The sequence below is a fragment of the Enoplosus armatus genome, chromosome 2 (assembly GCF_043641665.1).
Source record: "Enoplosus armatus isolate fEnoArm2 chromosome 2, fEnoArm2.hap1, whole genome shotgun sequence".
Taxonomy (NCBI): domain Eukaryota; kingdom Metazoa; phylum Chordata; class Actinopteri; order Centrarchiformes; family Enoplosidae; genus Enoplosus; species Enoplosus armatus.
This window is the reverse complement of record NC_092181.1, coordinates 24355481-24369293: the sequence shown is the minus strand read 5'-3', so window position 1 is coordinate 24369293 and position 13813 is coordinate 24355481. Positions and strand designations below refer to the sequence as shown.

General features: G+C 42.6%; 1 protein-coding gene across 1 annotated transcript; it reads left to right on the top strand.

Annotated features, from left to right (window-relative positions):
* Positions 1 to 2388: 2388 nt before the first annotated feature.
* On the top strand, positions 2389 to 13322 carry LOC139292945 (platelet-derived growth factor subunit A-like). The gene is made up of 6 exons (XM_070915358.1): positions 2389 to 2451; positions 2779 to 2875; positions 7446 to 7553; positions 7963 to 8156; positions 11558 to 11694; positions 13199 to 13322. The coding sequence occupies exons 1-6, from the start codon at positions 2389 to 2391 to the stop codon at positions 13320 to 13322; spliced, it is 723 nt and encodes a 240-aa protein (XP_070771459.1).
* The last annotated feature ends 491 nt before the right edge of the window (positions 13323 to 13813 follow it).

Below are 13813 nucleotides of genomic sequence, written 5' to 3'. Positions count from 1 at the left end.
CTTTTTCCTCCTCCTTCTCTACCTCCTTCTTTCTCCCCTCTTGGTCCCTTTCCTTAGTCCTCACAGGAACCTGTAAGATTGAGTCAGATTAACTGTTGACTGTGTGTGTGTTGTGGTGGGATGAAGGATATTGGGTAAATTGCTGTGCATGTGTCTGTGTGAGCATGGGAAAGTGAGACAGACAAAGGGAGAATAAATGTGTACGTGCATGTTTGAATGCTTGAGGCTGGATTTCCAGATTCCAGCGCTGCTTTACGAAGCTTTAGAGCCGGAAAGTCTTTTACATTCCCTCAACAATTTCCTTCACTAACCCAAAGAAATGGATAAATGCAAACTGCTTTTCACTTCACAGACTCTCAGTTAGATGCATTAACAGGACCTAGTTAGAGGTGTTCTATGTTTATGCTCACAACACACATAACATTGTTGTCAACTATAACCATCCAAAGAACACCACAGCTCTTTTAGACTGACCTTGGCCATTGACTTCCATTCATTTCAGATGATGAACCTGCCTCTCGCCCAATGTGTGCTGAGCTCCAGCCTCCTGCAACCCTGATCAGGTGGTGTAGATAATGGATGGATGGATGGATGGATGCTTGAAAATGAAATTGCAGTGTGAAACTTGAAGGTTGTTTGTCATTGCCTTCCTAAACAAACTCATTTATTTAATTTTCTGATCTGAGCCTTCTAAAGCCGCTAATTACTCATGTAACCATTTTAAGGTTGACATTTTTTTTAGTTACAACTAAAAGTACTTGATTAAAGTCAGGGAAAGCTCGTGTTCAGGATTAAAAGAAATCAAAGTTGATTCTTGGCGGGTAACAAGATGTGAACTGCGGTCTCTGACTCCAGATCTTATGTTGTCACAATCATTAATCCCAAACTCTGCCCTAAGAGGTTTTGGGATAGTTCCACAACTCAGACCTGCCAATATTTAGTATACAGTTTCTTTTTACTGTATCCCAAAGATTCCTGTTAGCACACCCCATGGGAAGCTCTCCCAAATGATGAACTCTAGTATGGTTGACCCCTTGACCTTGTATATAGCACCACCATCAGGCCAAAATGTTCACTCTCTCCCTCTCAGGGCAGTCAGTCTCCAGTCTGGACACTCATTAATCAGCTTTATTACACAGCAATTAAACACTGACATGGTCACTGAGCTGTCCCACTCTCACGCACAGAGTTTGGGGAGGAGGACAACTTCAGGGCAACTGATTCACAAATGGTTTTAGGTTGGTTATAAATTAGCCTCCATCAAGACAGCTAATTCCCACAGTCAGTCCTTAGTGGTGTACAAGATTATCATCGTCACCTGTTCACTTTAACAAAGGGCAAAATCCAAATGAGATTTTTTTTTCCCTTGATATATCACAAAAAGCAAAGATGAAGTGAAAAAGGACATTTGTAAATATATTTGATGAAATCATAAAACTTTAAAGCAACATTTGGGACATATGTACATCAGTTGGTTAAACTGGCTAAATTTATCTCAACAAATTTCCCACTTCTTTCCAGTAAATTGCTCGGCCAAAGTTGTGTGAGGTTGTAATGCAGTTTGAGCTCCTACAGTCTTCTGTAGTCTATTGTGCAAAGCGCGCTCGCAGTTTAGTGCCGCGGGGACGCGCATGGCTATATCCTGTGACTGGAAGCATCCCGACTTCATTCACCCCGGAGATCAGAGGACCGCAGGGAACTGACAGCAAACTCCACCGGGCTGCAGAGCGGAGCGCTTTTGTCTTGTTTCGTTCGTTGATGCCATTTGCCTTTTTTTCCTCCTCGGGACAGAACTGGTTATTCCTGGAAGTTTCAGTTTAGATATAAATGATGCTCCATTGCTGCAGGACACAGATGTGGGATTTTGAACGGATCATACTGAAGACAAAATGATGGATATTGTTGGATGTGTGCATGTAAAAGAAAGGTTTCACATTTGGACACCTGTTCTTTTGATGCCAACACGAAGAGCTGCTGGACATCAACTTGACCTGAATCAGGTTTGATAGTTTGGTGAGCTTTGATGCTTCAAGCTGCTGGACAAAAGGCTGTGCAGCTGGGAGCGTTTCCCCTGCTCCTCGGACTTAAACGGGTTTTACGCTCCCTTTCATATTATGTTGGAAATCAACCCCTCTCACCTACAGTGACTGACACTGAATGCAGGAGCTGAACAAGCTTGGCTCTGTACTTTAACCGCATTTCATTCAGGAGTTTAAGCATCAGAAGTGAAGTTGTAGACGCTCCTGGCTCGCTCTTTCATTGAGGTCGTGGTGGTGACCTGTTCTCCCGAGGGATGTTTCTGGGCCCCCGAGAACAGGGAGCGACAGCCCGGCTCCTGCAGTGGACCTTCGCCTCGTCCTGGTGCCTATGCAGCGGATCTGAGAGGAGATGAGAGCTGCGGTATACCACCTCCTCGCCGGCTGCCTCTGCCTGTTACGCACCGCTGCTGAGGTAATGCTATGTGGTTGATGTTTGCTGCAGCTTACAGTGAGGTTTGTTACACATTAGTAGCATCTCACACAGAAACAAAAAGGTAACTGCGGAATATGCATCAGATTCGATTCACCGCGTAATTACGCACAATGTTTACTCTTTCTTTGGCGCAGAGAGTCTTGTCCTTTCTTCATGTTTATAAATGCGACAAGTTGGCTGGAACTGAGTCACTGAGTTTGGAGATGAGTGATGCTTGCATGAGTTTGCGTCCTTTAGCACAAACACGCGCAGCTCTGTATCTCCATCCCCGATAAAGCGGCTCATCGACTGACTTTCTTCCCACAGGAGTCTCCTCTCCCCCGGGAGCTGCTGGAGCGGCTCTCCCGCAGCGAGATCCGCAGCATCAGCGACCTCCAGCGGCTGCTAGAGATAGACTCCGTAGGTAAAGCGCTTCATTATAATACATCTCTCTCACTCCCACAAGATGGATTAGTGAGCCTTACATGAAAAACATTCAGTTTGTGATATGAGCACCATAATGTTTTTCAGGGTAAAGGATTATTATGAGGATGAAATGTCTGTGGACGTCTGAAATTAGGAGCGGTGGTTGTGTCAATCTTATTTTAGGATTTCATTGACAGAACATGAACATGATGTACCTGTAGCCTTGACAGATCATCAGTGAGTCCTCACTCAACACAGACACATCGGCCACCAGAGGCTTCCAGTCAGGGCTGCTGCCTCCCTCCCTGTCTGCGCCTTGAAAGACTCTGAATTGAGGTATTAGTTGCATCTGGTTCAGTGCACAGTAAGAGAGGATGCTGTCCTCTTGTCTCATTACTGGAATAACTCACCGGATGTTGCTAGGAGACCAGCGGCCCGTCTTACACCCTCCATGAACTCTGAGACAGAGTTAACTTTGTGCTTATCAGCCACTTCCAATGGTACACTAGTAATGGGGTGTTTAAAGGGGCATTCCACCAATTTTACACATCAGAATCAGTTTACTGGTCATGTTAAGTACAACTCAACCTGTGAAAACAGTTGTATTTGGTCTGCTGTTGCTCTGGAGGAGCTTCGATGTCAGCAGGGTTATCTCGTCGTGATTGTTTTTAATGGAGAGCCTGCCTTAGAAACTGCAGAGGGTGTGGAGTTTTAAAGATGTGAGCATTTACAAGGCAAAGAGGGTCTAATGAAGAGACAGCTGCATTATGGGAATTGTAGTGGGGTTTTTTTTAGCTCGACCCATGCTAAGGATTAAAAGTTGGGATATCTCGACACCTGCTGCACGGTTTTGACCATTATCTTTTGAACAAGTCCTCCAAAATGATGTAAGTGCGATGATACGCCTTTACTATGTGCTGATGGTCTTGGTTGCCCCACTGTTACCAAACTTCCTGCTGGTGTCTCCAAAGAGTCTGAATATTTTTAACATTAACCCTTTCAATCAGAAGAACCCATTTACTGCCATAAAGTTTAAGAAACAACTTCAATGAAACAGTCATTTTTATTGAGTAAAAGTCTCCATATCAATGTACACATTACATTAAATGTTTCCTGGGCTTTCTATCAAACACCTGGCACTCACAGGAGGAAACCGGAGTCTCCCCACCAGGAATTAACCCCTTTAAAAACATTTTCCCTTTAAAAACTTAATTGTGACCTCTCTGTCTTCCTTTTTGTGGCATCTTTCTTAGCTGGAAGGGCAGATAAGTTCAATCTGCAACTGCAATTTGTAAAAAGGTTTTGGTTGTGCTTTAAAAAACACCCAAAAGAAGAAAAGTAAACATTACATAAGTAAAGCAAATTGCACCAATATTCACCTTCAATAAATACAGTAGATGCCAGTTCTCATTATCCAGGTAATAAATCAGAACTGACTGAATCAGTGAGGTGAGACAGGAGGAAATAACTGTGGCACAAAACCGGCTTTATTGCATTTATGCCCCGAGTCAGTCAAACTCAAACTCCTGCCGCACAAACTCTGAACTTCTCGTTGCCTGTGAAAAATAGTTGATTCATTTTTTAATGTCTGCCGTTCGGAGCGGTGCCACCATTAATCCTGGCATCATTGAGATGCAAATGTCGGGTGTGACGGCTCCCCGGCTCGGTGGGGGTCAAGTGGCTCGCTTCATTATGCTGTTGTCATGCTGCCCATTATTGGTTTGAGAGCAGGGCCCGCTGGAAGGCTGCTGTGTTGCTATGTATAATTCATGCTCAAATTCCTGCATGTCAGGGCGAGAGAGAGCGAGAGACACAGACAGAGAGAGGGAGAGAGAAATGCTGAAGGTGGACTTTGTTGTGTTTTAGAAGCACATTGTGTATATAGGCGAGCGTGTGTGCGTGACTGCTTGCACACACACATGGCAGGGAGCTCTGCATGCAGGCAAGAGTGACACACACACACACACACACACACAAAGAAGTGTGAGGTTTGGTATTCAGAAACAAATTAAATCAGTCCTGCCCAGACATCATTTATGCTGATTTCCGGGAATCTTTCTTTCTTTTATCACCCTCTCTCTCACACACACACACACACATACAGGTCCACACCACACACACAAACTTAGCTCATAATTTATTGCCTATAAACGAGTCTGTGGATATTCTGTGGTTTGGCAGTGCTGAGTGCTGAAATGGTTTGATGGATCTGTGAACACTTTAGAAACACTTGATTGACTTTTACAGTATCTCATGATACCAGGGCTGGATAATATGGCCAAAAATCATGTCAGTCAACATCGATAATTATCACAATGAATGTCAAATCATTGTTTCTTTCAAGTTTAAAGGTGGATTTTGGCTTCAGAGGGGGTTTTCTTGGGTGTTGCTCATTTCCATGACCAGTATTTAGCTGTAACTACAAGCCTGTCGGTCACTGTGTCTGTAGGCAGACCTTTATTCCTGCGACGTGATTGGCTGTTCTTCTTCTTCTTCTTCTGTTTAATGGCGATCGGCAACTAGCATTTCAGGTGCATAAGGCTACTTTTTCCCCCGCTCTTTGTAAATGGCTACTTTTTTCCGATCTCTGTAAACGACTACTTTTTTCCGATCTCTGTAAACGACTACTTTTTTCCGATCTCTGTAAACGGCTACTTTTTTTAGGATCTCTGTAAACAGTTACTTTTTTATGATCTGTGTAAACAACTCATTTTTTCCGATCAGTGTAAACGGTTACTTTTTTATGATCTGTGTAAACGGTTACTTTTTTATGATCTGTGTAAACAACTCATTTTTTCCGATCCCTGTAAACGGCTACTTTTTTCCGATCTCTGTAAACGGTTACTTTTTCCGATCTCTGTAAATGGCTACTTTTTTCCGATCTCTTTAAATGGTTACTTTTTCCGATCTCTGTAAACAGTTACTTTTTTCCGATCTCTGTAAACGGCTACTTTTTTCCGATCTCTGTAAACGGCTACTTTTTTAGATCTCTGTAAACGGCTACTTTTTTCTGATCTCTGTAAATGGCTACTTTTTTCCGATCTCTGTAAACGGTTACTTTTTCCGATCTCTGTAAATGGCTACTTTTTTCCGATCTCTGTAAACGGTTACTTTTTCAGATCTCTGTAAACAGTTACTTTTTTACGATCTCTGTAAACGGCTACTTTTTCCGATCTCTGTAAACAGTTACTTTTTTCCGATCTCTGTAAACGGCTACTTTTTTATGATCTCAGAAATCAGCATTTATTCTTCAGTTCAGGTTGAGTTTAATACTGGTTTGACATTTTGAAGGCTGCAATGAAACTGTTAAATTATCAGGAGGAGTCCGCTTGTTATCAGTCTTTCATTGTTTTATATGAGCTTGTCTGGTGGTTTTTAGCGGATGATATATATATTTTTATTCTATGTTTTATGTATTTTATTATGTCTTATGTTCAAGTCTTTGTGTGTTTTGTGCTTCACTTGGCAATTGAATATCAAGGCGCCAGTATACTTCATAAGAAGTGTTCGTCAGATGGTCGAATAGCTTCCTCTTCCCACACCTTCCCAAAGGCAGAATTCCACCAATTTCTGTAACTTTCTGAAACCGACAATCTGACATTCACTCCTACTTCAAGCTGTGATTGGCCAGCTGTGTGGAGGCAAGAAAGTAAGGAGGGTTTGAACTAGCACTCTTTTTTTCAGTCATGCAACTATTTCTGTCACTTTTCACGTGTACAAACAAATGTGACACTATGAATGCCTTCCAGGAGAGACTGTTTGAAAGTATGCTCCGTTGTCCCCATATTTAAACATCAGCAACATTTTTGCCTTCTTTTAGAACAACATTGTACGAAAGTTCTTTTCAAGCATACCTGGCCCTTAGTCACACGCAAAATGGAAACATCCAACTGTGTGGATAAAAAAAAATGCATCAAGTCTAATTCTCCATAGCAGCACCCTGAAAGAAGGTCAGTTTGGCTCGTGACCTGATGACTATCTTTGCTTTTATATAGTGTTTTTAAGTTCTTGCCCGAACAAAACAGCATTTTCCCAGAGAGTAGAGTTGCGACGACCCATGTATGACCTCAGAGTGAACTCCTGATGCAGTGTGTGTATCCGTGTCTTTATGCGAATTAGATTTAAAATGTATCTGATATACGCAGTGACACGCTGTGTTTCTCACTGGCCACATTTACATGCAGAGAACTCAGTAACCTGTTGACAGATATAAACATCATAACTCAGTTAGAATAACCCGGTTAAGCTTGTCTTCTGATCAGGAGACACTTGATAAAGATGTCTGTAATAAACAACTTGCTGCATGTAAACATCCCACTCCTTTCACTTTTTAGTTTGTTGCTCAGTCAGTCGGTCAGTCATCAAGATGTCTTGATAACTTCTTTGCCTTGACTTACACTTTGGTCCATATTAAGGTATCTTGAAACCCCATTTACCTTTTTTTTCAACCTCAACCTTAGTGTGTGTGTGTGTGTTTGACAGGGATCTGGGAATATTTATGAATGGTGATGTTAACAGTGAGTGTGTGACGTCTGAATGTGTGTGTGTGTTGTTTTGTCTTCATCCAGAGAACGAGGTGATCGAGGAGACCAAACACAGCTACCACAAGGACTTCTCTCACAGCTTCCCCGACCTGAAGAGAGAACACACACACACCAGACACAGGAGGAGCACTGGTGAGACATGCACACACACACACACACACACACACACACACACACACACACACACCAGACACAGGAGGAGCACTGGTGAGACATGCACACACACATATACACACCATCAAGGTCTCAGAAACCGAAACACATTGGCTAAATGTACACATAAATTGTAGATATATAGAATAATAGTCGATTTATTTTACATAGACATTACTCCTGTATATCATTATGAGTAATAGAATATTAACCCTTTAATAATAGATTATTTTTATGACATCTTCATGTAAATTATATTAGAACTAGGAGCCTCCATAGTGCTAGTGTCCCACGGATGGAACAGTGGGTGGTTAAAAGAGCTAATGCAATATTTAATGCTCTTTCCTGCTACATTTCTGTGACCTTTGACCTTTTCGTTCCCCTGCAGTGGTGGAAGAGGCCTTACCGGCGGTGTGTAAGGTGCGGACAGCGATCTATGAGATCCCCAGGAGCCAGGTGGATCCCACCTCAGCCAACTTCATCATCTGGCCGCCCTGCGTCGAGGTGAAGCGGTGCACCGGCTGCTGCAACACCAGCAACATGAGATGCCAGGCGGCCCGCAAGCACCACCGCACGGTCAAGGTACAAAAGACATGGTCATTGGCGTAACCCTTTTAGTAACCCTTCCCTCTAACAGAGACTTGTCAGGTGGTTGCTGAGGGTGACAGAGAAGATGTCATCTGACACAACTGTATGAAGTAGCTCTGTAAATGAATACAAATACATTATTCAGATATCAACAGTTAATACGCTCTACATCTACGACAGATCCTGATTTTTATAGTTTCAGGGTCATTACACAGTTTAATCTGTAGAGTGGTGTCAGGATCTCTGATGTCCATCGAGGATGAACGTCTATAAATCCGTTAAGAAATCATAGAAAAAAGGTGCTCCTTATAACCTTATATCATGTTGACTCTTTTTTCAGTATTAAAAGTAATCCATGTGATTGTTGTATGTGCAGTACAAATAGGAATCACAAGTAGCCAAAGCAGGAGCGGGGGGGGGGCGGGGGATGCAGTGTGCGAGAGCGAAAGAGGAGGAGAGGGTTAGGTGGGTATTTATAGGAATGCCGGAAGTGCCGCAGTTGAGGTGTGGTCCTGCTCCTGAAACTCTGCTAGATAGCTTCAATTAAAAGAAAAAAGCAATATGACCAGTGAGCTATAGTGAGGCCTTGTGTTTGTCAACAGCTTTCTCACCAACCAACAGAACAGATGATAAAAGCCCTAACCACTACCAAATACACATCTAAATACCGATGTTCTTGTGAATTAAACTCATACAGATATAGACGGTAGCTTTGCGTTACACCCGAGTATGAAAGTGACAAAAACAAAGAGGCAGTAGAGGAGGCAAAAATGTCACTTTCTAAACTTTCATTCTCAACATTCCAACATGTTGGCAGATTCACCATAAACACCGGTAATCACTCTACAAACATTTTGTAAAAGGCTTCTGTTATTTGTCTTTTAGCGGCACCGACTCTGGACACACACACACACACACACACACACAACTAATGATGGCACAGAGCATGTAAACACACAAACACTCCACACCTGCCAAAAACAATTACTCTCCCCAGCTTGACCATTGTGAGTGTGTGTGTGTGTGTGTGTGGGGGGGGGTGATTGAGAGTCTGGCAGGGAGTTAGTTCAAGAACATAATAGCTTCCTTTTGATCTCTGCCAGAGCTGGAAGTAAGACTCAGTAAACCCTGATTGGTTCACACAACCTGCCAACTGGGAGCTGACCCAAGGTGTGTGTGTGTGTGTGTGTGTGTGTGTGTGTGTGTGTGTGTGTTCTGCACAGGAAATCCTGAGAATAAAATGATTAACTTGATATTGATATTCACAGTGTAAGTATGAGCATGTGTGTGTACAGTATGTTGATCTATGAACGATTACGTCACTATTATGGTCATTCTAATGACTGCTTATTCATGTTGAGTTAGGCAGAAAAGCCTGCGAAGATGAAAATGTAAAAAACAAATAAGATTAAAAAGCAGCCGCTGAGAGTGAGCGAGTGGGAAATAAGGAAAGGTATTTGTGTGTGTTGCCAGAGGTCAAGAGGGAAAACGTTAAGGAAGAGAAGGAGAGGGCGAGTTTGATTCTCTGTGCTTTGGCCTGCTGATACCCAATCTGAGATGAAAGGACCCGTCCTTTGTCTGCTTACAGAGGAAATCAAAAATAAAGTCACTCACATGTGCTGAGATCCAGCGTTCAGAGGGTAAACGGTCACGAGTGCAAGATGCACTCACACACAGCCGGGGGGGAAATGGCAGGGCTGAGGTTTAGGTGGTGTGTCCATGTGTGAGACAAAGAGAGAAAGAAAGATAACATTAGCATTAGCATCTTAACCTCACTACTTTCATACCAGGCTGTGACCTCAAGTGTGAGCGTGAAGCAGTCAGCCCATTTAATCCTTAAGGCTCCTGTATTCTGCTGGAAAACAACGGATTGACCCTTTAGTTTTGGAGCAAGTTGCTGCCATAAATGAAGGAGCTGAAGGAGCTCGGTGTGAATGAGCGTGAGCTGGAGCATGTGATCGACAGGTGAACTGGCGGTGATGGTGTTGTACTGGACTGTTGTGGTGAAGTGTGAGCTGAGCCTGAAGGAAAAGCTCTTTATTGACCAGATAATCTTTGTTCCAACCCAGTGTGCTAAAAATGATGTTAATATACAACAAATATGCTTTGTGGGAAATGTAATGTGTCCCAGATTCAACATAACAAGGAAACGTTTACATTGAACATATCTGCAAACTGTTCACTGTCATGTTTAACCGCCCCTGGCAACTAATTGATGGCGTGATTAACGTTTTTATGATTATGTTGAGGCAACTTTATGCAAATAAGCTTACAGTTACAGTATACAGTACAATATGAAGGTGCAGGCGGATAGCTGAGCTCAGCACAACGACTGGAAACAGCTAGCCTGGCAACAAGCTCATTAAGTAACAAAAAAGTGTAAAAACAACAATTCGCAATTTTTCACACTTCTGTGTAGCCTTTGTCACACTTTGCTACCAGTGCATGTAACCCTGGCAGCACATATGTTTCCTCCAAAGCTACAAAGCAAATAATTAGTATGTAAAACATATTTTGTAGGAGACAGGGTTGGATTTTGATCTCGGACACAAGCAGCCCTTCACAGGGTGTCAGGGCTCACCCTGTTAGCACCCTGTCATGAAAGGTAAATCCCGGCCTGGTGGGTGCTTTAGCAGCACAGCTCCTCACCTCAGCTGAACCTCCTGAGTTGCTGTTGTTCAGTTTGCGCTCGGCGGTCTCGGAGTCTGTTCAGACTTGAAGCAGAGATGCTTGTGCAATAATCAGACCCGGAGCTCCACGACTTGGCTGCTAGTCCGGGATGTGAGCATCAGCATGTAGTTTGTCCGTGTGTGTGTGTGTGTGTGTGTCATTATTTTTGTACGCTTACAGTATGCTGGGTATGTTGATGCATATTCTCATTGATTTCTGTTTAAGTGTGTGTGTTTTGTGTGTGTGTTGGCTGTCGTTTGTGAGTAAGAAGCTGAAGAAAGGCTGCCTGACATGTTGCTCTGCTCCTTCAGTGATTTTCCTGCAGTGTTTAAGAATCAACAAACTGTTGTACACCCAAGGTTTTTTTTTGAAACCCACATAAATTGATTTTAAATTTAAACTTTTCAAAGACACCCAACAGGTCAGAATCAATTTTGGACAAATGTGGTGTGAAAGAGCTTACATACATATGCAGAGTATACACTCAGCTGTTTATTAGGTACACCTAGCTAAAGATAATGCAGCCTAACACAACAGTCCTGCAATAAATACACCTGTTTTTTGGAAAGGCTACTATTGGACAATTGCTGCTTGGTGGAGGGTTTAGCAAACGGTCAATTTTGACAATTTTAATGATTTTAAGTTCAAACAAAGGTCTCTCCCTCTCTCCCCCCCCCCCCCTCTCTCTCTCTCTCTCTCTCTCCCTCTCTCTATCCCCCCTCCAGGTGGCAAAGGTAGAGTACGTGCGGCGGCGGCCCAAGCTGAGGGAGGTGCAGGTGAGGCTGGAAGATCACCTGGAGTGTATGTGCACCAACAAACGGCACATCAGCCCAAACACAGACAATGGTGAGCGTACAGCTGTGTGTGTGTGTGTGTGTGTGTGTGTGCTTATGCGTTGGCTCATTTCTCATGTGAAGGCTGCTCCTGTCTGAATGTGTCTACTGACACCAAAAGAGCTGATAAGAGATCTGAGGTATTTATTGTGTTTTTCCTTTCTCCTTGAATTAGTCCTCCCCCAGGGTAACACCCCACAACACACACACACACACACACACACACACACACACACACACACACACACACACACACACACACACACACTCCCAAACCCCCTAACCCTGCTTCCTATTATCCAAATCTGTCTCCTGAACTAGAGCCAACTACAGACAGTGGAATTGATAAAAATGCTTTTTCCCAGTTCCAACATGTACAGATGGAGATGGATTCATAAATTATATTGTGTGTGTGTTTGTGTGCATTAATAGCAATAATAATTTTCACAGTAAATCTGGCTGTAAACCACATGATAAATGATATCAGGCCACTTTATTGAACCCTGGAGAGCTGGCAGTAAGAGTATCCTGTAATCAGAAGGTCAGCGGGTCAATCCCTGCAGCAGCCGTGTGACTTCCTGCTGACACACCTACCTGCTGACTTCCTGTCAGTCACATTGGCTTCAGCTGATTGTTAAAATGTATATTTAACCCCTTTCAAACAAATTTTACATGTTACAATGGAAATCTTACTGGGTCGGACGTAGCAATATTTCACTTTCAACACGGCACAGGGATTGAATTTAATTCCCCCAGATTAACGTAAAGGCTACAGTCGCACAGGGTTAAATACAGAAAGAGATTAAATGCATGCGTTGTTCCGCCTTTTAAGAGTACTGTAATAAATTATCTCATATGCACAAAGAAAATAAAATCATTCTAATTAAGTGAGCCAGTGTTGAGTCAGACGTGCAATAATAATCACACCAACACTTCTTTCCAATATTTTTCTCATCCACGCCAACTGCATGAAACTGTGGATATCCAGAAAAATGCATTACATACAGCATTTGAGCAAATGGAAATTAAAAGCACAAACTTACTGTCTTGTCATTATATGCCTACGCTGTGTTGAACATTATAAAATATGCAGCAGTATTCTCAAAAAATGTGTTAGGTGAGGGGCGAACGTCATTTGGGTTCACAGTGGTCATTAATTAATATATTATTATAATCACTTTGTAACGTCTGTCCGAGGACCAAAGATGAAATATAGCCTTTGGACTAACTGGCACATTTTGTTTGTGAATGTGCCTCTTAAATAAATAAATAAATAAATAGATAAGGCTTCAACAACACAATAAGACTTCATTTCTGTTTTTTATCAGCCTCAATTGGCCACCAAAGAAAAAACAGTCCCAGTTTCATAACTAAGAAGTAAGTTAATAAGTTAAAATGAGAGCAGGTACGGAGCAGCAAATGTATGTAAGTGTCTGTATTAAACAGCGTAAATATTTTGTATTTTTATATGTTGAAGATTAAATATGTTGAAGGGTGAGTTTCCTCATCTTCACTCGACTGTTCTCCCGACAGGCATCAGGTGAAGAGGGATGAACAGATGGAGGACGGGAAGAGGAGGAGGACGACCTGGACCAGAACACAAGGACGAGCACCTTCAGCCTCCACCATCTCCACCACACCACCTGTCGTCAAGTGACTGTGAAAGGTTCGATGGAGTGACCTTTGGGAGGTTTTATGGAGGATAACGGACTCATATGGACCTTACTTCCTACCTTACTTTGAAAGGTTTGCAAAAAAGTGAGAGCAACAAACTGCTAGACTCAGAAACGAATTAAACAGGCTGATGATTTCCTCGCTGTGATTCCTCGACGGAGAAAAGAAGCGATTAGATGATGCAGAACACTGGCAGAAGGGAGGTGGATTCTGGGATATGGAAGGACTTATTGTCGGCGTCTTGCTCCTTCTCCAGAGTATAAACCGCTCAGCGAGTCGGATTATAAACTGGGCGGTGTCATTTCTAGAAACACTGACTGGGATTAGGTTTTTGTACTCCAAGATTTATTCTTCCTCAGCAAAACACACACATATGCACGTATATCCTCTTATTTTTATAACCTCTCATTTTCTATCACTGTCTGTTTCTACTTCTGGTATGTTATTCGCATAAAGAATGGAGAGGAGAAAACT

What these genes read in the sequence shown, in the direction of transcription:
- LOC139292945 (XM_070915358.1), top strand. Translation starts at nt 2,389, where the DNA reads ATGAGAGCTGCGGTATACCACCTCCTCGCCGGCTGCCTCTGCCTGTTA. An exon ending in TGTTACGCACCGCTGCTGAG is followed by an intron (nt 2,452 to 2,778) that starts GTAATGCTATGT and finishes TTCTTCCCACAG; the next exon opens with GAGTCTCCTCTCCCCCGGGA. An exon ending in AGCACCACCGCACGGTCAAG is followed by an intron (nt 8,157 to 11,557) that starts GTACAAAAGACA and finishes TCCCCCCTCCAG; the next exon opens with GTGGCAAAGGTAGAGTACGT.